General features: G+C 41.6%; 1 protein-coding gene across 3 annotated transcripts in view; it reads right to left on the bottom strand.

Annotated features, from left to right (window-relative positions):
* The window catches only part of TENM1 (teneurin transmembrane protein 1), a 282,452-nt gene that overhangs the window by 179,980 nt on the left and 77,807 nt on the right, over positions 1-24,665 (bottom strand). For all 3 annotated transcript variants that reach the window (XM_088527561.1, XM_088527563.1, XM_088527562.1), the window contains one exon: positions 10,947-11,207. In XM_088527561.1, coding sequence (XP_088383687.1) covers positions 10,947-11,207 — 261 coding nt within the window. The remainder of the gene's footprint in view (positions 1-10,946; positions 11,208-24,665) is intronic.

The raw sequence follows: 24,665 nt of genomic DNA, 5'->3' as shown, positions 1-24,665 counted from the left end.
CCAATAAAAATCGAATTGCTGTGTAGTAATCAGAAAACCTATTGGAGAAGAGGACAAGTGATAAAAAGAAAAAGGAGCTTTCAAGCACTGTGGATTATTAGCTACTACGGAAAAGTCTGTATTCAGGAGATTATATTTCTAACACAATATGCAAACATCCAAACACAGCTGAATTTGGTGTTCAGAAGGAAGTGAACTATAAAAATTAAGAGGCCAGAGCAGAGGCAGACTCACCAGCTGGGATAACCCCCCTCTGAGCCGTCATCCGCGGGGAGGTCGCCACAAGCAGGGCACTGACCCAACACCCAGCCAGGCAGGTGCAGGGAGAATGGCTCAATTATATTTTTCCCCATGGGCAAACCCACAAAATATCACAAAAACGCATGTGGGCAGTGCCCCTTGTTATAAAGGGCAAACTGCAAGTGTGAATGGTGAATAATTATGGACTTTGCAGAAGAAAAAACGTCTCAAGGCCTTTGGGTCTGGAGGCCCCAGCAGACTGCAGCCATGGTGGCCACCTGCACCAGGGCCACCAGCTGCTGTTGGTGGGGGACAGGCCACAGCACCACCTTCCTTCTTTGCCCCCTTTGAACCAGGTCAAGGAGAGCAGGGACACAGAGGTGTCCTCCTGCACCCATGCCACAGATCTCGTACCAAGTGGGCAGAGCTCTCAGCGCTGCAGCACCCCTTGCTCCGCTGCTGGACCGGAGACCCCAAAACATTACGTGGAAAAGAATGAAAATAAAGACGGATCTTTCTGTCATGTGCAGGCTACTGAGGTAAAAATGCTTCTTGAACAGTACAGAATAGTCTGAATATAGTAACTGTGCTGTGGCACAGCTCCCCTGCAAGGGTAGTCTGGCTTGCAGGGCCATGCAGAGAGGTGGCTTTTCTCTGCTGAATTAAACTGACAGAGCTCCTACAAACAAAACGGGCATCACGTTACTTCCAACTTCGTCTCTGGCTGGACCTTTACTAGGCCGTTTATAATTACACCAGGAAGGTGACCAGCATGGCAAGGTAGGGCATATTCCTCACCTGCAACTCAGCATTTCCAAAGGATTTTCTGTGACTAGTAACACTGCTCCATCAAGTACCATCTTCCTCCCAAAGGATATTCAGGGGCTTTTGGTCTCCTGAAAAAAATTCTGGAATACATAAAAACAAATTTGAAAACTGTCCCTTCACTAAGAGCAATGCTCCTCACAGCCAGTGTTCAATCGCTACCTGTGGTAGCAGCACATTCCAAACCAGCAGCCCTTTCTGACAAGGACTGCAGGGGAAACTGCCCATGACCATCTCCAAAACCCAGGGCTCCTGCAGGCACTGACATCTGGTTGGGGCAGATTGATAGCCAGAAGAACTCAAAAAATCACAGCACTAACCTAGGAAGCAGTTTGAAGACATACAACAATAATTAGAAGCAAGGGGTTTTCTGCTACTTAGATTTTGAGTAAGTGAAGCGGTTGGTTGCAAGTATATGCATAATTTGTACCACCAGAAAAATAAAGCAAGCAAATCAAACGTGTCTCTGCTGAGCTAGGAGCAAGCCCATCAGGACCCGGTAACAAGGTAGGTGCAGCAAGCAGCTCTGAGATCTCCATATCATAAGCCCAAGCAGATTCAATTCAAACAGATTCAATCTGAAAGTTGCATGAAAAATCTTGTGACTGTGCAACTGAATTTATCTGTCCATACCAAGCTATAGAGCAAAGCACAAATCCAGAGCGTGCATTACAATTCCCGTGCTTCAGCTAACGGTAAAATACCTGTTCTGAAAGGGCTTAACATGACAGAGCAGGAGCAAGTATGCTCTCCAAAGCCCTGTTTGGGGAAAAGTTAATCAAATATGAGGACATTCTCAAACCAAAAGGGCCACTTTAAATTGCTGTTTGATGAGGCAATGAGAAACGCACTAAAGTCAAAACAATAGTTACTATTGATGTAAGTGAACTGAAACTGTGTTATTTTGTATTTACTCTGAAATAATTGTAGGCAGAGAAAGAAAACCCTATTGCATATACATTTCGATAACTACATAGGAAAATATGAGTATTACTCTTTCGATCAAATGCGATTTGCTCTGCTATACTTTTAGTATTAAAACAACACTTTTATTTCGGGGTATTTGCGGCGCACAGACCCTTTTTTCTCCTTGCTCTTCCCTTTGCCTCCCTGTGTAGCAAAGACATCGCTTCAGGGAGCTACCTAACACTGCGGCAAGTGCTAAACTTCCCACTACTGAGGTTTGCCTAAGCGGAGTGACAACACAGGCCTGAAGGACCTACCGCAGCACAAGCAACCATTCCCTGCCACCTGATCTCCATAAGTTTCTTGAGGTCTTCTACGGACATCTGCTTCATCAAAGAAATCAGTCCACCCACACAAACATAAAATACACCTTCTACCTTATTGTGACCGTGATACTTGAATGACGGAGAAATGTAACAATACTTTGGAGAATACAAGAATAAATCACCATAAAATATTCCAAGCTCATCTATAAGTGGTATTTCATTACAGCTTCAAAACAAATAACATGCTTACTGCAGCTATATAAGCAAGCCCAAAGCAACATTCAGAAACACTCAATGCAATGACTAGATTTGAAAGCCAGAAGAAAATTAATAGTTCATCAGTAGCATTCAACTCCTCCATAAATACACCCCCAAAATGAGACAACTTTGGCTGTATCAAACTGGAGTCATTCTCTGCAGTATTTATCAGCATCATCACCATAAAACTAAATGGGATCTTCAGAAAGAAAAATGGGGAGAAGCCTAGTAGCTGCTGTCACAGAAACATTTCAGAATCATTGATGTGTATGTGTTCAAACTTTTATAACGTGACTATTACTTGAGACAAAGTGAAACTAAATTCTAGAGATAATTATCTGTTTCTGCTTGACTTTATTTGAAATACTGATGCTTTTCCTTCTTTTAACTGAACAATTTTTTCCAGTATACCTGTTGGAGAAGATAGAAAGCTTTAATGTATAAAACCACGGAGGTGGCAGGGAAGGAGCAGTGTGGGCCATAGTAAATGCTATATAGAGCTTTGCATGCCCAATCTTATATTTGGTCCTGGGAGGTTCATATATTCTTTTAGGTTGCTCTTGGCAAGGTGTCTGATATGAACACCACCGACCTGAGAGCCACAACTTCACCTTCCTACGCCATCCTCAGCCTCAGCCAGACTCATCATTTTTGCCTCCACACACGTCTTCCTCAAGCCTTTTTCTAGCTCCGTTTCTGGCCAAGGCCCGGGCCAGAGGAGCAGAGCTGTGCTAGGGCATCTCGGTCTGTGCCTGCAGGGCTGCTCCTCCGCGCTGCCAACGCAGCTCGTGGTGAGGAGCTCTCCATCAGACGCCAACATGTGCTGCTCAATCCAAAGTCAGCCTTGTGCAACACTATATAGAATTTACATTGCAAATCATCAGGAGTAGAAGCTTAAGAAACATTGGCAATGTAATTAGTCATCAGAAAATGTGAATCTAATTAAAACATTACTCAAAAACATCTGTCAGGGAAAGGAAGCTGCCTGTAGGAATTATTCAGTGCTCCTGGACCCGTGTTCCAGAAGAGCTAATTACACACAATTTCTCTGAAGCTTATGCTATAGAATATGAAACTGTGCACAGAGCTAGATACGATTAAGGAAAACAAATTAGTATCTAAAAAATTGCATTTCTTTTTGTAAGACGTTTATATGAAAGCAAGGAGAAACAAAAAATATCTCATTCTGCACAAACTAACTGTAATTTCACATACAACTTCCAATTCCTATCCTATCTTCTACTGCAAAAAAGGAAATACAGAACCTAGTATATTTATTTTCTCTTTCTCTTTTAGAAGACTATGCAGGGCACGGTTACCTTTTACCATTTACTTTTAAACTCTCTGACCAAGGCTGCTACCAATACTTCTCCTTTGTAAAATGAGGATAGGCTAACATTTGTAATTCTGAAAAACACAGATCTAGGCTGATCTTCACCATACTCCCACTGAAATGTGAAATGAAATACTAACAATCTGGAAATAGAAGATATGACTTTCCTATGTAATTTAACATACAACCAATTAAATGGGTAAAAATGAAAAAACGCTGAAGGAAGAGGAATGAACAATCTTTTTGTCATCCATCGGACGACATAATGAATTCTTAGAAGCTCTCATACTGTCAAGAAGAAATGATATTTAGATTAAACCTTGCTCTCCCTAAAAGGATAATTTGTCAGTATTTTCTACTTTTCTACCAATCCTGTACTGATTTGCTAGATCCTTTCTTTTTATTTGGAACAGCTGAAAAGCATTCGGCTGAAGAGAAAGGGAGCATCGGTAGCTCCATATTTAAAATTACACTGGCTGAGGGACCCATAAGAGTAATTTGACCTTATTTATCTGGTAGCCTTAAGTATAATTCTCCTGTGGTCAGAATTCACAAGTTTTCTTGTTAGGCTCATTTTGCACCAGTGACGTTTTACATGCAGCTTTCAGAAGAACATCCCCTTCTTTGATGAAAAACAATTTCCAACTGTCAAATCTTCTTAGCATGACTGTCACTTTTGAAGATTAAAAAGTGAAGTAATGAACTATAAGAATCTTTGAAAATCTTTGCAGTATAACTACAAAATTACAGTTTTATATAGTAGTTAAGGTTTAGTTTGAAAAAGCGGCAATTCCCTTCCTGAATGCCATTATAACATTGGTCAGTCTTAGCATTCCTCCTCTTTTCCAGTTACCCAAAACTGACATTAAGTGTGAGTGCTTTTCCTCACGTGACACTATTTCCAAAATTAAGTAATATGGGACGTCTTCCTAGCCTTTAAATTCCAGCAATAGGCACAGGAATCCCTATGCAGTTAAGTTATAAATTAATAGTATACATTAACTATATTTTCTTCTTTTGCCTAGCAAAAGGCTTCTGAATTAAAATAAATAAATAAATGAAGAGATGTCACCAAATAAGGTGTATAGCTTAGAAACTTTAAATATTAAGAAAAAATGGTATTTTCTTCCAATAATTTACAGAAGGCATGAAACAGGGAACAAATTTATTTGGGCATTGCAAAATTTGATAATACTGTTGGACATACTAGATGAATCAGCATCTGTTCTCTGAAAACAGATTACTTTTTATACGTGAGCATTCAAGACCAATGCATGTAAGTCTTTCATTAAAAGAAAGTATATAGTCAAGTATATAGTCATTTGAGTGCTGCAGTTGTAAATCAGTATCTTAAGTAGTATAAGTATTACTTACATTTTAAGACATAAGAGCAGGAATTGTTTATATTTCAGAAGCAGTACATCAAAGTAAACTACTAGTATTAAGCTAAAATAAATAAATTATTTAGAAGGACATAATGCACAAAATATGATTGCAAGCCATTTCTGAAAAGTGGATGTCTGGTTTTATAGAATGTTCTAAAGGCAAGAGATAAAATACTTTATAAAAATAATAATAAAATAACATAAATAAAACAACAGCAGAGACATGTCTTATTGTTTAGAATGCAACTGTTCCCTGCCATACCCTAAACCAGCCCTGCTCTCAGGCAGGATTAATGATACACATTTACACAGATAAAAAATACTTTGTTCTGGGTCCTCCTCATTTCAGCCTGATTGCTGAAACGAAGGGTGCAGGAAGAGGGAGCAATAATTACAGTGCTACAGGCTCCTGTGCCATCCCTTCCGCATTACATGGAGAAGGAAAGCAAAGTGATTGGGGTTTTTTTGAGCTTTAATGCCTAGTCCCTAATCTCTGGGATAAAAATTAGTCCTGACTGTTCTCCTCAAGCTTCTCTCATAGTTACCAATAAAAGAAAACAAAATCGCAGGGCTAAAAATAATGCACAATCTTGGGTAAACATATAGCTGCATTTTACTATGGTATAGGCAAAGGACATATGGATATCAAAAATATTTCTGCTACTTTCTAAATATTTTTTATTATCTTTAGTGTAAAATAGTAAATACTGTTTGATATCTGTCCTTAAATGAATGTTTACTGGGCTTACAAAACAATACAAAAAGGAGTTTTAACACCACTGCGCATTGACTTTAATATACCATATGAGGACTGTAAAGTTTGAAACAGCAGATAGGCTAATGCAATACCCTTGTCAGTCAACAAAACTAATGATGATAGTTATTTCAAAGGACAGAATTTTCCCCCCTAATACTGATAAACAACAATTGATCATTATCTAAGTTTTGTTTGTGAGCAATTTCATAAATGGAACTCCACAAAGGCAAGGCTTTCACCGTGTTACAGGAGGGGTGATGTAACAGAAGTAGCCACACTTACCCAAGGCAATTCAAACGACTTATGTTTCCTTTCAGGCAGTAACACTTCTAAAGGAAAAAAGCACTTTGCACTCCTAACAACTCTAACAGAGCAGTTACAAGTGTCACCGCATACTCCAGCACTGCCCCTAACTGCTGCTACGTTCCTGCGGAGATTCATGCACTTCCTTGGACACTGAGGAGGGTTTTTTGAAACAACAAGGAATACAGTAGCAGCAAACAATAAAAATATTGTGTAAGCACTAGAAAAGAACACCACACATGACAGAAGCAAATGAATTATTGCATTGAGAGGATTAATGGCCCTTTTCTAGCAAGTATCTCGGAGATGATGTCAACTACCTAAGAAGATACCTTAAAACACCACAAATCCAAGAGTCTTTACCATAGGGATTTGTACTTTGTGTAAATTATGTGGTTGTTTAAGTCCTGTGGGTGACTGAAAACATCCAAAGCAAGACCATAATTTTGTGTACAATCCGTGGCACAACAACGAGCACTAGGAATGAAGAAGAAAATATGAAATGATCCAGATAAAGGGGGATTAAGACAGACGTTTACCTTTCTATTTTCAAGGCTACTTACACATATTTGACCTAACTGCTCTACTTGCAAATTAGTAGCTCAATTTCTTAATTGCTCCATTGTAAATAGACAGTGACAGGACCAAAGCTAATGGAAACACTTCAGACACAGCCGCAGTTATTACAGGCAGAATCCTGCGCTGACAGTCACATGGGCAACTCTTCCCAGCACATGAATTGTTATTATCATGTAGCTGTTGGCAATCATTTCCTGAAGAAATGAGAAAGCGAGAGATCAGCTTAATGCCTGGCTTGTTTACAAAACAACAGTAAATAACAGCAACATTAATCCCAATGCTTTCACTGTCTTGCATTAAAACACAACACTTGTACGAAGAGATGAATTCGGGTCCAATTTACACAAGTGTGATTTCACAGCAGGTCCATTCACACACACTATAAAGTAAATGAGGATCTTGTCCGTACTGAAATTCTCCCCATGTCTGAACACCTACAACATTCACAAAGCTCCATTTTCACAATTTCAGCATTTCTTTCCTTCCTTCGGCATCTTTATCATGCTAAAAGGTCTTTAACAGATCCTGAAACCCAAGTGCAGAGGCTGAGGTGACTTGCTCAGAGTCACCCACCTGCCTGGCAAGCAAAGGATGGAAACTCCCCCCACAGATTTAGGAAATTGGAGTCAAGAGCTCTATTAAATGGACCATTGCTCCCAAGGTATAAAACAAATACTTAGGTGAATTACACAATATTAATCTTACATGTTCCTGTGTCAGTAAACCCAGCTTGGATCTGTAGCCTAGTACACCAAGGATTTATAAGGCAGGCACGTGCTATCCAGGGTGCAACGCTGGAGCTCAGTTCTGAGCTCATCTGAATTGGCTTACACTGACTTCAGTGAAGTTACGCAAGATTTTAACTGGCATATTTTAAATCAGAACTTACTCCCAGGAGTGAGAATTAGGGAACATCTGATTCTGTTGCTGATTCACTATGTGAACACAAAATAAGTGACTTATATTAAGCGTTCCATATTTCTCTGTTACTTCTACTTATTAACATATGGCTAATATTTTATTCCTTGTAATCTGCTGTTTAAAATTCTTGATATTACTAAAACATTTATTACTCTAAATTAAATCTTATACTGAATTCTGATGTCAAGAGGCTTCCCAATAATTTCTGTGGGAAAAAGAATCTCTAAACTGTGCATTTTTAACTTTTTCCCCTTGTATTGTTTTAAAAAACACAAATATTATTACAAAAATACGTATATCTTCCACCCAGATCTTAAGTACCCCAAAGCAATATTTCATGATCTATCTAGACTTACCTCAGCCTGTATGAACATGCTCATTTCTTGCCTATAAAACTCAGAGAATCGATTGAGAATTATAGCTAAAGTCCAATTTTCATAAAATTGTGCAGCCAAAGGAATGGAGCATGAATGACCTCCAAGAATAAGGTTGCATTTCACCCTACACAGGAAGCTAGCATTCCGCTACTGCTTCTCACCATTTTGTACAGAAGAGTAATAATTACATAAAAATATCCATATCCAAAAAGGTTGTAGTCTAGCCAAGCGAGGCAGGCTTTAAAATAATTTAAAACAATGCAAATTAACCAGAAATAGGCTAAAAGTTTTGTTACTTTAGAAATGACTCAAATTCTTTACTACTTCTCAGCTGACTCACGCTACCTAAAAGTGAAAGAGCACATGGTTGGGCTGACAAGTCAAGTGTGATTGCAAAAATGCTTGGTGGGCATAAGCTTGGGACACGACACATTGCCTCACAGCACAGCTCTGCAGCTGTGACACAGACATATGGACTGCAGGAACAAGTTAACAGGGAAGAGTATAGGGACATAAAAAGAGCTCCAACCTTATTTGCATACAAGATGCCGTCCTCATGTTGTATGATGTAGTTTTAGATACATCCACCTACAAAATAGCAGGTTTGTTTCTTTGTTTTCCTTAGAAATCAGGGTTATATGCTCTCCTGGGCCAGATCTTTTGCTTCATATAAACAAGAAAGAAGAAGCAAACCCAAAACAACACAACCGTGCATCTTCATACATTTCTTGAAAGCACTGAAAAGCACTATGAGAGTCATTTCAGGCCCATACTTTTGTCCCAAGACACCGCAATTTAATTAAAAACATATCTGTAGATATTGAATTACCTTGTTAACTTAAGAGTACGTATCAGCTCAACCTTGTCAGAGGCTAAACCACTGAACTCCTGCAACGACAGGTATCATCTTTACACCAAACGGAGGCTGACTGCAGTCTTCTTCAATGAAATATAGCAGTTATATTTAATGCTGTTGTTTGGTAGTGTTTCTGCCAGGAGCTTACATTCACACATTGTAGGGTAACACTGTTCATGTTAAAACAGAGCTAGTTATACCACAGCAGAGATAAGCAATGATCCCCAAGCAACTGGCCATTCATTACTTGCAGTTAAAATATATTTTGCTTAGCCTCAGGCAAAGCTGAAGGCAGTTTGTGCACTAATAGCCTATTATTAGTTGCCATTAACATTGACAACACTAATCTAAATGGGAATGTTGGTGTTTCACACAATCTGTTTGACGTTTCCAAAACAACCAGAGAGTGTCTTTAAACAGTGATTTTATCGTATTTTGGAGCTGATCTATTTGCTTGTGAAGGAACAGACTCGAGTATATTCTCAAATGTGGCTACTCAAAATAATGAGGTATAAACTGTTATAAATAAATTTAAGTGAAAATACGCATGAACTTCCAAAGAGTAAGACGCTATAAGCTATACAGGTCAAAGCCTAAAAATTAGGATTGACTCAGTATTTTAAATTTCCTAATAATCTTAAATACATTCAAAGTGTACTGTTTACACATTTCTACATAAATGCTTGTAAACTGTTTTTCTACATTAGAACATTTATTCTCACAGCAGCAGGCAGCAAATGGAGTAGGCACATATCCAGACCGCCAGCACACTGGAGTGGACAAAGAGTAGAAAAAATAGACTCCAAAGTCCCTTGTGAGCATCAGTTCCCTTTTACAGCTAGAGGAATAGTGCTGGTCTCAGTTATACCCACTCAGGCCACCAGCATCACAAAGATTATGGGGTTTAAGGGCAATGCTTTGTTATTCACTTAAAACTGAACTCTCTTGCATGTTATTACTAGAGAAGTACTAAAATATATATACCACTGTCAACCCTGAAGTCACGTGTTGTTTTCTCTGATCTCTTCTTGACCACTTAAAAGAATAACTGCCCTAACATGCAGCTATTAAATACCAAAATTAAGAAACAAGCTGAACTTGTTGATATTAACACGATAAATTTGTTTACTTACTATATGCTCTTCAAGGAAGTATTTTTAGCAGCCGTTCATTATTTTCAGTTTGATGCACTGAGATAAATATTTTCCTCCTTCTATTACACAAACACACACTTTTTCCTTCTGTGACACACTACACATATAAGCAGAAAAATATCCTCAAACAGAACAAATAATTAAAAATAACAACCTAAGCTGAAATCCCACCTTTTGTACACATAGAAGCAAAACCTGTCAGTTCATGCGCGCATAGCCCAAAAGTCTTAGTCCAAAACTGAGCCTTACCTCAAAATGTCAGCTGAATGGATGATTTAGGACTCAGTAATTTATGACTCCACGATGTCTCTTTGAAATCATCTGCCTGTAGAGTCCTAAAGCTGGCTCAGAAGCTGGTGTGTGTTGGACTATTTTACACAAAACATACCTGACTGAAATAAGTGCACAGGAATTTTATTTCCAACCTAACGTATAGGCCAAATTCAATTGATAAACTTCCTGTTGCATAAGGATTGGAAGGTAGTTGGCCTCTAGAAGAATTGCGCATTTTAACAAAATTGCTGTCTCATTTTTTGTCTTAATGTTAGACAAATGCAAGTTCATGCTATACACAGAAGACAAGTACCAAATAACCTTTTTAAGTTTGATATAATATCAAGACCCTAAGGAGGCAGGAAGGAAGAAGAATGAGAATGAAAGCAAACACGAAGAAGAAAGGTTCAAACTGGCTGCTACATTAGCCCGGGAGGTGCGTGTCGGTATTACCGTTCTCCCCGTCAGACTTCCTCTCGTGGTCGGTGTCGGTGAGGGACAAGGCGGAGTTTGCCCGGCTCGACAAGCAGGAGCTGTGCTCCGACTTCATCCCGCGCATCCACAGGCGCAGGGCATGGTCTGGCGAGGCGCCGCCCTCCGTCTCCGTGTCCCCGTCGGAGGCCACCTCCAGCGGGTAGCTGTGCTCCGACGGCCCGCGCCCCTCGGCCTGGTAGCCCGAGCACAGCATGCGCGGCGGCTCGCAGAACTCCAGCTCTGCAGAGAGACACGCAGAAACACGTTAGGAGGGCAAAGCAATAGGCACTGGATTTTCTTCTGGAGAACCTGTTTCGAGAAGTAATGCTGTTAAATCCTCCTGGGCAGGCGACTTGCGTCAGTGACTCAAGTGACCATTTGATCTGCTCTAAACACAATAAAATATGTGTTTTTACATATACACCCATGCACACAGTACCCCATCAAAAATGCCTTTTTATTTTTTGTATTTTGCAAAGAAGGAAACACTTCTAAAATGAATCCCTCAAAGCAGAAAGCTCCTCAATATTTGTTATCACAGGGAAAATGAATTTGGTATTTGCAAACCTGGAATGTACAAAATGATATTTGACATTTTCAGATAAAGGCAGAAGGAAGGAAGGGCACTTACCAGGGAGGTGTCCTTCAAGAGTGCTCGGCTTGCACACTCGCACCGGGGCCCTCAGCTCCCCAGGGAGGCCCTGGTGAACTAGAGGGTGCCAGGAGTGCCCAAGTGCCCTCGAAAGGGACCAAACGGTGGGGGATTTACAGCTGTGCAGTGCTCAGTGTGTCCGTACACACCGCAGGGCGGCAGAGCGCCGAGGTGGAGGGGACGCGCAGCGCGAATGCGCAGGGGAGGCCTCGCCGAGCGCCGGCCACGCGACGCCCCTCGCAAGGCACAGCTCTCCTCCGAGGCGGCCGCCGCATGTTCGCACTTGTGCGAATCCAATTACAAGCGCAGCTCCCAGGGAGCACGGCAAGGAGCTCTAATTAAATAAGGATTACCGAGCCGCACTCCCTAATTGAACAGCAGACCTGGGAGGCCATCTTGAGAGACTAAATACAATCTCAAACAGGCATACAGTATTTTTTTCAATTTCTAGAAGAGAAACATTAGAGACAAGGGGCACTGATGGAGACAGAAACCAAATACCCACTTCCACTGTCATCCTAACTAAAACCTTAATTTGCCAGACTAATCCACTTACAGCCAGCGAGAGGATCAGGTCTCATTTGAAGCCCACTCTCAGAGGTAACCAAAAGTGCTGGCTTTCTCCTGAAGGTCTTGACCAGAATCTACAGACCTAATGCTAAGCTATTACACACTGAGGCTGCTCAATCTTCACTTATCTGTGTATCCTTATTTCGCTATCCTGAAGGTCTCTGCTGCGCTGATATCCCACAAAAGCTGGCTTGACACTCATTACTTGCTACAGCAGCATGTTTTGGGGAGGGCATGGGAAATGCAAGGACAGGGAACAGAAAGAAACCGTCATGGCCTTATGCAAGGGCCCCGCAGGGACAACGTGGTCTCGTGGCTGAGGCGGCAGCTACTGCTGGGTCTCACCACCAGTCACAGGACTGCTCCTCTCGCCTGGACTGGGAGCAGCCTGGCCTGAGGGCTTCTCCAGGTCCCCCACCTGCTTCTGTGCCCCGGACCGGCAGCAGCAGGACTTGGTCTGCCTGGCACCTGTGAAACTCCAGAAGGAAACCACCTGTGCAAGGATGGGAAACACTAAACAACCCGTCTCCAGGAAAGCCCTGCTTCTCTGCGGTGTTCAAAGCTCATTGGGTAGATGCACGCAGAGGCCATCTCACAAAATGTTGCCGCATGTAACTAAACATAGTGTTGTTCATAAAGTGCCTTCTTTCAGATTCATTTTAGTTATGTATTATAGCCACAACAAGCAAGCGCTTCTTGGTTTAATTAGACAACACAGGGCAAATCTTTGTAGGACATGAACACTGCAGACATTGATGCCAAATATGCAGCCACCAAAAGTGCACTCACTGCTCGCTTCCACTTTCCTTTGCACCACACCAAATGAATACAAATCATCTTTATACAAAACATGAACTCAAACTGTACATGCCAATTCTTACTCTTCTTGACTAAATTAAAAAGACTTCTACGTGAGCCAACAACTAAAAAGCCAACAACAGTGGTAGATTATTAATGCAGAGCCCAGTATCAATGAGATAAAGACCGATTTAGATAAACAGACTCATTCTATTCTACCTCAGAAAGACTAAATTATGCATTTAAAGGGAGGTTGTGGATGTTACTAATTCACCATACATTTTTCAGGAACAAAAACAGTAAGTAAAAGCTTTCTTGGAAAACCGATGATTAAAAATTCTGCTTAAATGAAATGAACCTACACAAAAAAGGGACAAGAGCTTCGTTCCACATACTACACCTGGGCTCTGAAAGTAGGTGAAAGCCAAATCTTTCTGGGAAGTAGTTCACAACCAGCAACACAACTAGCTCTTGTCACATGCAGGAATGAAATCCAGATTGCTCACTACACCAAACAGTTATGACGGTTAACACATGCTTTAGCAGATGTCACGAGAAGGAGGAATAATGAGTACTGCAATTTAAGGAATTATATTCCTAAAGAAAATTCAGATTTATTTGATAAAACCACTACAATTCAGGGAAAGCAAATTAAGCACATCCATTTGAAGAACTGTATTTAAAAACACTAACAGGTGTAAGCAATAATGAGAGGGTACGTCCAGAGAATGATAGTTTGTTGCAGTACATTAAGAAATACATTGAAAACCCATTATTTCCTCATGGAAAAGAAGAAAGCAAACAGGATTCGCTACTAGCCTTGATAATGCTTTCAGTTTTGATTAAAACAGGCAAACACTAGGAGAACAACTGCACTGATCTCTGGATTTCACCATCATAACCTCTAGACTAAAGCTCAGCTTGAGGCAAGAAAAGGCTCCTACTTCCTAGCAGCCGGGCTCCGTTTCTGCTCCCGGAGAATCCCAGAGAGGCCAGGCCTGGTCATGCTGCGACAAGCCCATTACTGCTTGTCCATAATGCAAAAACCTGTCCTCCCGCCTTTTTTTTTTTTTTTTTTCCTTCCCTTTAATTCTCTTAAAGAACAGTTTTATCCTCATTTTCAGATGCAGAGCTGTGCAAAGCATTACAGCAAAGCAGGATTCTTGGGTTACTACTTCTGTCACCCCAGATGCACGCTGTGGTCCCCAGAGCCACCCTGCACACCTGCAGCCACCTCTGAAGGGAGGGAAACCTTCTCGTCACCAGTTACGGAGCCTGCCCACAACTGCAAGCGTTGCGGTAGCCTCACAAGCCCCGTGGCTGCCCCGAGCGGCCGCGCTGCCACCAGCAGCCCCGGCTTGCACTCGTGCAAGTCAACAGGAAAATTCGCCCAAGGAAACCTCATAATTAGCTTACACATGGTTACAAAGCACAGAATTTACCCTTTGGTCTGTACGTGAATTCAAAACGTAGCAGCTAGCATATTCAATATTTTAGCTAGTTTATTTCTGGTGGCACAGCAAAAATTGACTTCTTTATACTATTACTCATGTTCAACTGACAGCCTCCACAATGCAGTCCCTTAATAGCCTATTTCTTAGGCATACAAGCCTTTGTAGTATTTTAAGTCCCATAGGATGCATTTTTCTGAAAAGCACTTCAGAGTGTCAAAAGTGGCTGCTTTTAGTCTGCGTATTTAACCTTGTTACCTAAAATACTACTAAAATCTCTACAAGGAGATAAAGTTCAAGTGGATTTATGATAGATTCAGTGTTGGCAAAAAGACCCACTCAAGAAGAAGAATGAGAATTAATAAGAAATTTAAGATTTTTTGCATAAACTACGGACAGAGAGAAAAGGTTGCAGCTAGGAATTTATATGGTGGATCGCGATAGGATCCTATCCGTGGGGCCTGGTAGAATACCCCACTCTAAGGCTTTTTAACCCTTAAGGTTAAAAAACAAGTAGTTCACCCCCCATTTTTGTTTAAAAATTTAGAATCAAAATACTCTATAAAGGAAGGTTTATGCTATCAGGAAATGGAAAGAGTTTGAGGCTAATTAAAAAAATAAAAATCAGCATTTCAGTTAACAGATCCTTTCTCTGTATTAACCTGAAGAGCTGTTTTTACATTAGTTATCTGAGTCCTGAAGGAGCGGCAATGGGGAAAAACCCAAAGTGCTGAGGCTTTACCACAGGGTAAAGGGTTTTCTAGTGTGCTGTTTATCATTGAGCCCGTGTATGTGGTTCCCCACTTGGAACTTGATCCAATAGCTTAATCAGCAAGTACATTTTATATGTTTCAAAATGAGAAGAAAGTCAGGGCAGCTACTCATGCCATAATAAGATTGAGAGGGAGGGAGGAAGCGGGGAGGGAGAAATGTAAATCAAATGGGGAAAGTGAAGTTCACATTCATTTTTGAAGCAATACATATGCATCCTCCTAAATGAGAAATTTTGAGGGCTATTGAGCACTCCGCAAAATTCAGAGTGTTCAACGGCCCTTAAAATTTCTCATTTCTCACCTGAGCACCATGGTTTACTGGGTACACACTGGACTCGAGAATTAAACGCGCAGAGACCTTAAGCTACTCCATAAAGTCATTTGCGTAACACAACCCACTAGATAAGCTTTTGATTTTTTTTTCTGTTTATATTTCATTTAGTCAAAGTCTTTTTTTAAAAACTTGTTTTCATGTTGAGAACATCCTGCATCTTCCCTGGGACAATATAATTTAAACACATTAAACTTCAGTAAGCATTCATATGAAAATCATTAAGAAGGAGACCAAAATTCAATTAATTTGCAAAAGCACATTACATTGGCTATTAATTTGCTCTGTAAGCCTTCTGTTTGTCACCAGCTACACAATCATCACAGCCGAAAACAGATTTAAAGTTGCATTTATTTTAATAAAACAGAAAATTAATTTGATATACCAATTACATATAGGTAAATACTTTACATATAAAATTTGTCATTTGTGTTTTCATACTTTCTTATCAAATGTATACTACTGCATATGTTTTCTTACACTGCATTTCAGCTTCTCCTTACCTTTTCTTAACTCTGTAGTTTATTTCCCTATATTATTCTGCAGTTATCACCAGAGGCCCCAAAAACTTAATAATAATAATAATAATCTAACGGCAAATAATGAGAGATTAAAATGGGAGTCAGAGTCTGGGATAGTACTGAGGAGTTTCATGAAATTTGCAGATTAGGCACCTAAGGGATTAGGAAAGAAGCCTGTACTTTCACAGAAATCTCTCTCAGAAACTTCTGAGGAGGAAAGCACCGTTACTCCTCAGGGCCCTCCCTAGAAGAATTAAAAAATGAGGCTGCACCCCAGGCCTCACAGCAAATGTGCTTCTGTTCTTGTCTTCAATCCAATTTAAGAAAGAGGGCAGGGGTAAAGCCGGTTTTTCAACCTCTGACAAAGAGTTCACAGGTATCTTTTTTTTTTTTTTTTTCATACTGTTAAAATCAACAGAGTAAGGAAATGGACTTCTCCAGATCTGCACTCATCCTGATGCCCACCTTCTCCTTCCTCTGGAAGTGTAATATTCTTTTGGTAGACCCTCAGAAATCCATGATATTCAAGTTAGTGGTTGTTTTTTGTTTGGTTGTTTTTTTTTAAGAATCACTACCAAGATGCCAGAGGTCAGGCAATATAGATACAGCAGCTTTTAGTTTTAATTTAGGAAGAAACACTGTCATCATCAGATCAGATTATCACACTGGGAATTTAATTCTTCAAATTCAAGCACATCTTAAGCATTGCTGGCTAAGACCTTTCCCGTTGCTGAAGCGTGCCTTCATCATGTGAAATCCTTCCACTCGCACAGACTTTGTTGAAGAGAAATTCATCCTGCAGGCACTCCTAAGTGTGTATCTCCTTTAATGAATTTTAGAATTATGAAACTAGGAGGTAGCATTTAACCTACATTTCTGATAAAAGAAACCTACTTAGTTACAAATAATAACCACACTAACTCTACTCTACTAAGGGAAAGAAGAAAAACCCAGATCATCTCCAATGAGAAACAACATAACTATCATTTGAGAAGAAAAATGAAGTTCTTAAAATACTACAACTAAAAGAGAGTTTGGATTAACTTGCTTTACAACACATTCACTTACAATTTCATCTTCCACATGCAAAAGTGTGTTATGAAATGGAGAATTTTCACGTAAAAGAAAAAAAAAAAATCTTCTCCCCATAAAACTCCGTCATAAAGAGCAAAACATTCAAACTTTCCTTCAAGCGTTAAGGTTCTTTGATTTCTGAAACTGCTTTTCAGCCAACCAGGAGCTTTGTGTTCCTGGATGTGTGGGTAGGTGATGCTTTCAAGGAAGCAATCAATAACAAAACCTCTCCCTTTTTCACTACCTTCTCAAATTAAAAGCAATCACAGTCTTAGTCTGTAGACTTCATAAAGTTTGTATATAAAAAAGAAAAAAAAACACTTTCATGAGAGGGAGCTGTACAGCTTATCTATATATCAAACCATCTAAAGCAGAGTATTAACTGACTTCCTTCCTTAAGATCCCCAGAAGCAGGACTGTGGGGCAAGGAGAGCTGTAGTGCACTATGTTTGAAGCTCTAACAGGCAAAGAAAAGGTTGCAGTTCTAATTTGCCTGCAAATCTGTATCTCATTTAGGAGATGAAAGATGGACTAAAGTTCGCTTTTCTTTATTTTCCTTTTCTCTTCTTTTTAAACAGAGTATAAATTGTAAAGCAACATTCTTTAAAGAGAATTTACCCCCAGGCTGTTGCTATATCTCTACAAACTGGAATTCAACTTGGAGACACTCTTCTGGATCACTTTCACTCAAGCATCAATTTAAAGCTTTGTAACATATCAATTTCTTTTACAATTAGGGTAAAATATTCAATTGATTACTACCTCTGGTTTTGATTTTTTCTCATAAAATAAAGAAAATAGACACCTCACGTTTCTGAACTATTAACATTGTTTTCTCCTTTTGAGGTCCAAGTGAAACCACGGATGCGACAGGAGCATCAGAGCCTTTTTTGAATCAAAGGTGTGTAGATTAAGTATCTCTGTATTTTTCACTTACTTAGTGGCAGGAGAAAACATATTAAAACAAGAGTCTGAGCTGCGAGCAAGCACGCGCCTTCGTGATGGTGCGAAGGGTTTGAGAGAGCTAGTGTGAACAGAAACACACTGGGAAGGGGCTGTGTTGCCTGACATTGGCAATCGACTCCGTCTGCCGAGGCGGCCAGGCACGTCCCACCCGTGCCTGGGCCAGAGAGCACAGACACCAATATGAGGATGCTGCAAATGGCGTTTAATATACGCAGGCTGGATCTTATAAAGGTAGCAAAGGCGGAAGCATGCCTATATAGCCAATAAGCGTTGCTCTTTACCTAATATGGCATATGCCTTAGTTCCCTATTCTTCCCGTACATCGCGAGATCTTCCGAGCGCCGTACCCTACAGGGCTGCTTTTGTGGCTCAGATCCAAGAGATCTGGGAAGAGCAATTCCCCCTGGGGACGGGTCCGAGGAGCAAGGCCAAAGGCGGCCACCTCCGCCGGGGGCTCCGCCGTCACCTCGGGGCCTGCGGAGCTGCCCCTGGCAGAGCTGCAGCCCCACAAGCTCCGCGGCAGCCGCGAGACACTTACTCTGTTCAGCGTTCGAGGGGCTTCTGCTTGGGTCTTAACAGCTGCATGCGAGTGGACCATCTACTTGGTGTTTTATCTTCTGCAACTACTCTGCTGCAGTGGTAAGTCACAGAAAGAAGTAACTGAGGTTTTGTTGCCCTCTCAAAGCCCAGCAAGCAGCTGGCATCTTTGGGCAGACCCTATGTGGAAAAGGAGGGCCATGTCCTCTGGCCATGTCCTACAAGCTCCAAGTGTATGGCTATGCTGGGGTGAAAAAACAGCAAATCAGGGAGGGAGACTCTACCCGAGTGATCAACTCCGTCCAAGCCACTAGGATTAGGACCGTATCCTCCCCTCTTTGTAGTGCATCAGCTAGAAATCCAGAGCAGGAAATCTGCTATCAGGAATCAAAAGAGAAAAGGCAGCAGCATCAAGAACAAACATCCCTGTAAATCCCAACAGACACGGCCGGCTTTGCAGGAAAAACTCCCCAGTGCAGATTTTGGCAAGTTGGGAAGCAGGATGAGCCAGAACACAACCACATAATTCTTTCAAAATTGCCCCTTTTCTGATCAGGCCATTAAACTCTTGATGGGTCCCAGTGCCACCGGGTCTGCAGGGCAACCTCCTGGCACCACAAAAGCCACCGGCCCCGCGCGTGCCGCTCGCTCCTCTCCCAAGCACCGCTGCCAAGAGGGACATCGGATCCACGCAAGGTTTGAAAACCTCCCCCATGGCCTTGGGGCCATACCTGACATCTGCACAATAACCTGCTTCATTCTGCCTCCTGGCTTTTATTGCTGTATGTATACACACATACATATATATGAGCATGAAATATTACACATGCATATACACAGAATGATATAAAATTGCAGAATCACAAAATAACTTAGGGCGTAAGGGCTTTTTGGTGGTCAAATTGCTCAGAGCTGTTAAGGAGGAGTATTAAAGTCTATTTTCTGGGCAAAGACAGCTATCAGCAGAGGCAGAGCACTAAAAAGCATTTTAATACCAGGTGATGTCTCTTTTGAAAGAGACAGAGTCATGCTCCTAAGAATAAAGCTTGATGTCCAATTTTGTTTTCACAATTTTGAAAATCCTAAGGTTTCACTGTTGAAAATGAAATCCTAAAATTACCCATGTCCCCTAGCTAGTCATTAACTGCTTTCTAATGCTTGATAACCTAAATCCCACTAAAAATCAACCCAGACTGTGAGATAACTCCCACTTGAGCTTATGACAGCTAAACAGACAAACTTTGTCCTTTTCTGGATTAGGGGAGCACGTACCTGCCTTTTTTCTTCCTTTTTTTCCACAATTGCTCCGTATTTCAGAAACCCGCATGTAGTAAACATGATCTTAACACATGAACATCTGCAATTCATGCAGCAATTTCCTGATTCTTGACACCCAAGTAACGCTCAGACCAACCACGTACTCGCCCGATTCATCCTGGAACGAGCGCGCACGTGTTGCGCACGTCCAGGTGTGCACAGCGCCCGCACACCCGTCAGCGCTTCCATGCACTTCCACGTAATTCCAGTTGCCAAAGTGATGTCCATGAGAACACACACACAAAAACCTGACAATCTACTGCATTTGATTAACCAATTGAGGATAAGATTGTCCATCAAATAACCCCTCTTTCCCCCCCAAAAAACCCTTGAGGAGGTAATCATCAAATATTCCATTTGACCAACAGATGAAGGTTAAATTGCCTTCAAAAACTTCTGACCACTTCTATTCCCTTCTTTCTTCGAGCGCTCATTTAACCAAAGGGATTTCAGTAACAAACTTAAAGGTCAGCCTTATTGTAGCTTAAGTAATATTAAGTAACTTAACAGAAATTAATGTTTTCCAATTTCTTATTTTTAATATATAAGGTCATAGAAACTACTTTACAACTGTTTATACTCCTCATTTCCTTCCAGCATCTTTATTAGGTTTTCTAACATTTCCAGATATTATTTCTTCTAACTACATTTCATTAATAAATTACTTGATTTATAAAGACTATTATAATCTGTCTCAGGAGCTACAAAATGGGACCATATTTTTGTTTTCGTACCATCAAGATGTGTCTAAATAACTCAGCTAAAGATGGTGGGGCCATGTGTCCCCCCAAACCACACTGTGATCATCTTGCATAAACACCCATAGCACCATTACTGTTCAAGTCAAATTAACAGTTCTTAAGAAGTAATTTCAACCCAAAATGCACAGCAGGAAGGATGAAAACCTGAGCCCTTTGCGTCACTATAATAAACCAAGATTCCTGTACATATTGCATGTTGCTGACAAAATCCAGATTTGTTAACATAGAGAAACTGAGCACAGAAGGGAACAACTCCACCTCAAGAACATACTTCAAAATTAATCTGATAGCATTTGTTTTTATGTTGTTAATCTACTTAAGCAGGTACTACCAAGGTGGCCAAGACTCTGTATTTTAGAAGGGCTATATGTGGTTGCAATACCGAGCACTGTTTTCACCTCCTTTTTCATCTTGCCATTTGATGTGGAGCTCCAAAAGAAGGAACAAGTACCACAGTTGCTGATCTATGCCAAATGGAATGGGCAAAAAAGGGGGAAGTCAAAGAGGATCAAAGACGTTTCCACAACGTTTAAACAAGCGCCTTCAGCCTGCATGATCCAGCAACAAAATTTATCCAAACTCTGGGAATAAAAGAGCAAAGCCACTACACACTGAGATAACTGGTATTTTCATGTGGGTAGGAGGACTTGGCTGCATTTCTTGAAGTCCCCGACGTTTTTAGCTACCTTGCACTTTCTTACTGTGAGTTCTAATTGTTTCTAAATGCTACTTGGCCTGCTTGGGTGTGTAATAGTTATCTTAGTAGCTGTCCTAGGCACTCACTTGGAAAACTCCAGCTTACGGGTTAACCACACAGCAGCTCCCTATGCTTATCTTTCAGTCAGAGACATATACTTGATACCCAGTAAATAACAGGTCACTGCCCAGTAAGCATTAAAACATGACTGCTCTGCTCTTAAAACCAGGAGGGAGGCACTGGCTCTTTCTAATGCAAACACCACGTGGACTTCATCCTCAAATCAGTGCATTCGACTGTATTGCTAATGTATATAAAGGTATTTAGGGGCTGATTACCTAACATGAGGTATCTAAAAACTGGTAACTAAGTAGCGGACTATGCTAGAGAAATCCTCAAAAAGGAAATCAGAAAATGAAATTACTAGTTTGGATTTTAACAGACTGGAAAATTGACATAGAATGAACCAATCTATTAGCACTCCACCCAGAAAGAACTCGCGCTTCCAACAGCTGCTGTGGAGCGACGTTCTGGTGGGACGGCCCCGGGCGCCCATCACCGTGGCGTCCCTGCTCCCTGCCCCAGGGGCACCGCGTGCCGCCGCGGCCACGCGCCGACCGCACGTCCGTCTGCGCTCCACAAAGAAGCTGCTCGATCAATGACGCTTGGGAGAGTGAAGTTAGGAGTCTCCACAGCGGCTGGGAGTCCTCTAGCCCACAGAAAATAAATCAAACCCAAAGGGCAGGATATCTCACTAGCAGATTAGCCCGCAGCAGCAGCCCAGTATGCTCTGCCGTGGCCCGAAGGAAAGCCTGCCATGGGCAGATAAGAAAAGCTGCAGTTCAGCATTGCTGCAAATGCTTCGTGCTTCCTTATTAAAAAATTCACACAGTTGGAGGTGAACTAATTGAGGTGGTGGAGACAGTAACACAGAAGGCATTTAAAATGTAATTAAAGCATGATCAGAAAAGGGACACATAAGGGAGAGAACGCTCAGAACGGAGACTCCAGGGAAATACCAGCGTTGAGCAAAAACGAGAGCAACTGCATATTAAAGCACATTCAAAGACAGCCATATATACTGCTAAAAGGATCTATGCAATTATCAACTCAAATACTAAGGCCGTTGCTGGACAGGGGGAGAAAGTTCACATTTGTTTAGACTGGAAGCAGAGAGCGGGAGGGCAGCTACTGGCCAGGGCTGCCTGCTGCCCTGCAGCTGCAATCCCTGTCCCAGCTTCTACAGTAGCAGTCCATAAAAACACACTTTACTCTTTGCTGTCTTTGAAGGACTGCAGCAACAATTATTTCATGCCCTCAAATACACAGTTCACATATGCACCCTATCACATACATTAGGGCAGAGTAGAAGAGCAAACCACAGGTAAATAGAAACCCTAAAACGTTAACCCAAGGGATGTAACAAACATCCCCTTTGTGACAAGCTGAGTGACCTGAAGTGACAGCCCACAGAAGGCAGTTCCTAATTTTTCCCTCTCCATGTTAACTGCTTTATAGCAAAAATGCAAACCTCTACGCAGCTACAAAAAGAATTGTTCTCAGATCAACAAAAAGAATGGTTACCTATTCTTTTGTCCAAAACCTCTTTTCTAATAGACAATTTTATGCCTTAGACCCTAAAGCCTCCTTCTGTTGTTTTTTTTTTTCCCTATTAAATTTGCCTTGTGGAAGCACATTGAGTTCAGAGTCTTCATGTGAAACAGTTCCCCTACACAAGTCACCTGTGGATTTTGTCTCTCTTCGCATTATCTGCTACTCTGCATTATCTCATTTCTCTGCCAGCTGCTTCACCAGCTCCCGAGATGCTCCACCTCACACTGCGTCCGATATTGGACGCAGCAGCGGCAGAGTACATCGGAAATAAAGAGCACGTTTGATCTGGGGGACTGGCAGAGGATGCAAGTGGCAAATGCAGAAGCGGCTCTGAATTAAAAAAATAACATGTTGATAGGAACACAAACCACTGTTTTAAGAGCAAAACTCGCACGGACTCTGCTCTCCTCAGACAGTGCTCAGCACCCACCCGACTGCGCTGAACCAGCAAGAGGCACCTCCTAACGCTGTAGCCTCCTCAGGAGGAAGCAGGAGGAACTTAAGGAAAAACGTATTAGCAGTGAGGGTGACGGAGCACGGGAACAGGCTGCCCAGAGAGACTGTGGAGTCTCTGTCTCTGGAGATCTCCAAGGGCCGCCTGGATGCAGTCCTGTGCCACGTGCTCTGGGTGACCCTGCGTGTGCAGGGGTTGGACTAGATGATCCCTGGAGGTCCCGTCCAACCTTAAGGATTCTATGATTCTATGAAAGGCTGGACTTGGTGGACTCGACAGCAAGATGAACAGAAAACTACAGTGCTGCAGTCCCGCAAAGGAACACCATACAGCAGAGCCTCTTCACTGGGCTAGGGATGGATTCCTTCCAGCCATGAAACACGCAGCAAGCAGCGCACATCCCTCACCCCTGCCCCTCTTTCCCATTTCTCTGCCTTACTTCTGCTCAAAACAGATAACGTATCAACAACAGGGAAAGAACGGAAGGATGCAAGGACAATAACCAGAGCGCTGCATAAGAATGCCAGGCTGAATACTCCACCAGAGTGTGGGAATTACAGGATGGAGAAGTTGGCCAAAACAGACCTGGTTTACTATGTACTGAGGGCTGGTGCAGCTGCATGATGCATGTACAAGTGCCAGGAATTTGTGAACTGCAGAAACAGTTTGCAAAGCAGCCCTGTTCCCTCCATTAGTCTCTGAACACAAGGCTCAGAACTACCAAACATACTCTTACAGCCCTGAAGGCGCGCTCAGCCCTAGAGCAGTAAGGGGCTACCACTGACTGGAAGAGTCAATAGCAATGAGGTACCCCACATCGCCTTTGCCTTTTCTTCACAACTCTGCAGTCTTTTCCTGTAAGACACATAGAGTAATAAAAATGTTCAGAGGCAGCAGTTTGGAAAGGTACCCTCTGCCTGCCGATTTCTTTGTTCCTGCTACAACCCCCCCAACTAGCGGTTTGAATAGCTCACACTTGCCTCAAAATAACAATGACCAAAGTGGGACCCGAGTGTTTGTGATTTTTTTTTTTTAAATAGATGTCATGAGACCACAGCAGTCTAGAAAAATGTCTAAATGTACAAGCAGTTCTCAACAGCTTAAAAAATGCAGAAGGCAAGTCGGGCTATTTTGAGGGACCTTTCCTTTCATGACCAAAAATGAGTTGAATAGCTGTGTGGG

The sequence above is a fragment of the Tinamus guttatus genome, unplaced genomic scaffold (assembly GCF_059628265.1).
Source record: "Tinamus guttatus ecotype Peru unplaced genomic scaffold, ASM5962826v1 Tinamus_guttatus_pri_ptg000287l, whole genome shotgun sequence".
Lineage (NCBI taxonomy): Eukaryota > Metazoa > Chordata > Aves > Tinamiformes > Tinamidae > Tinamus > Tinamus guttatus.
Note: the sequence above shows the minus strand (reverse complement) of the source record. Positions and strands in the feature narration are given on the sequence as shown.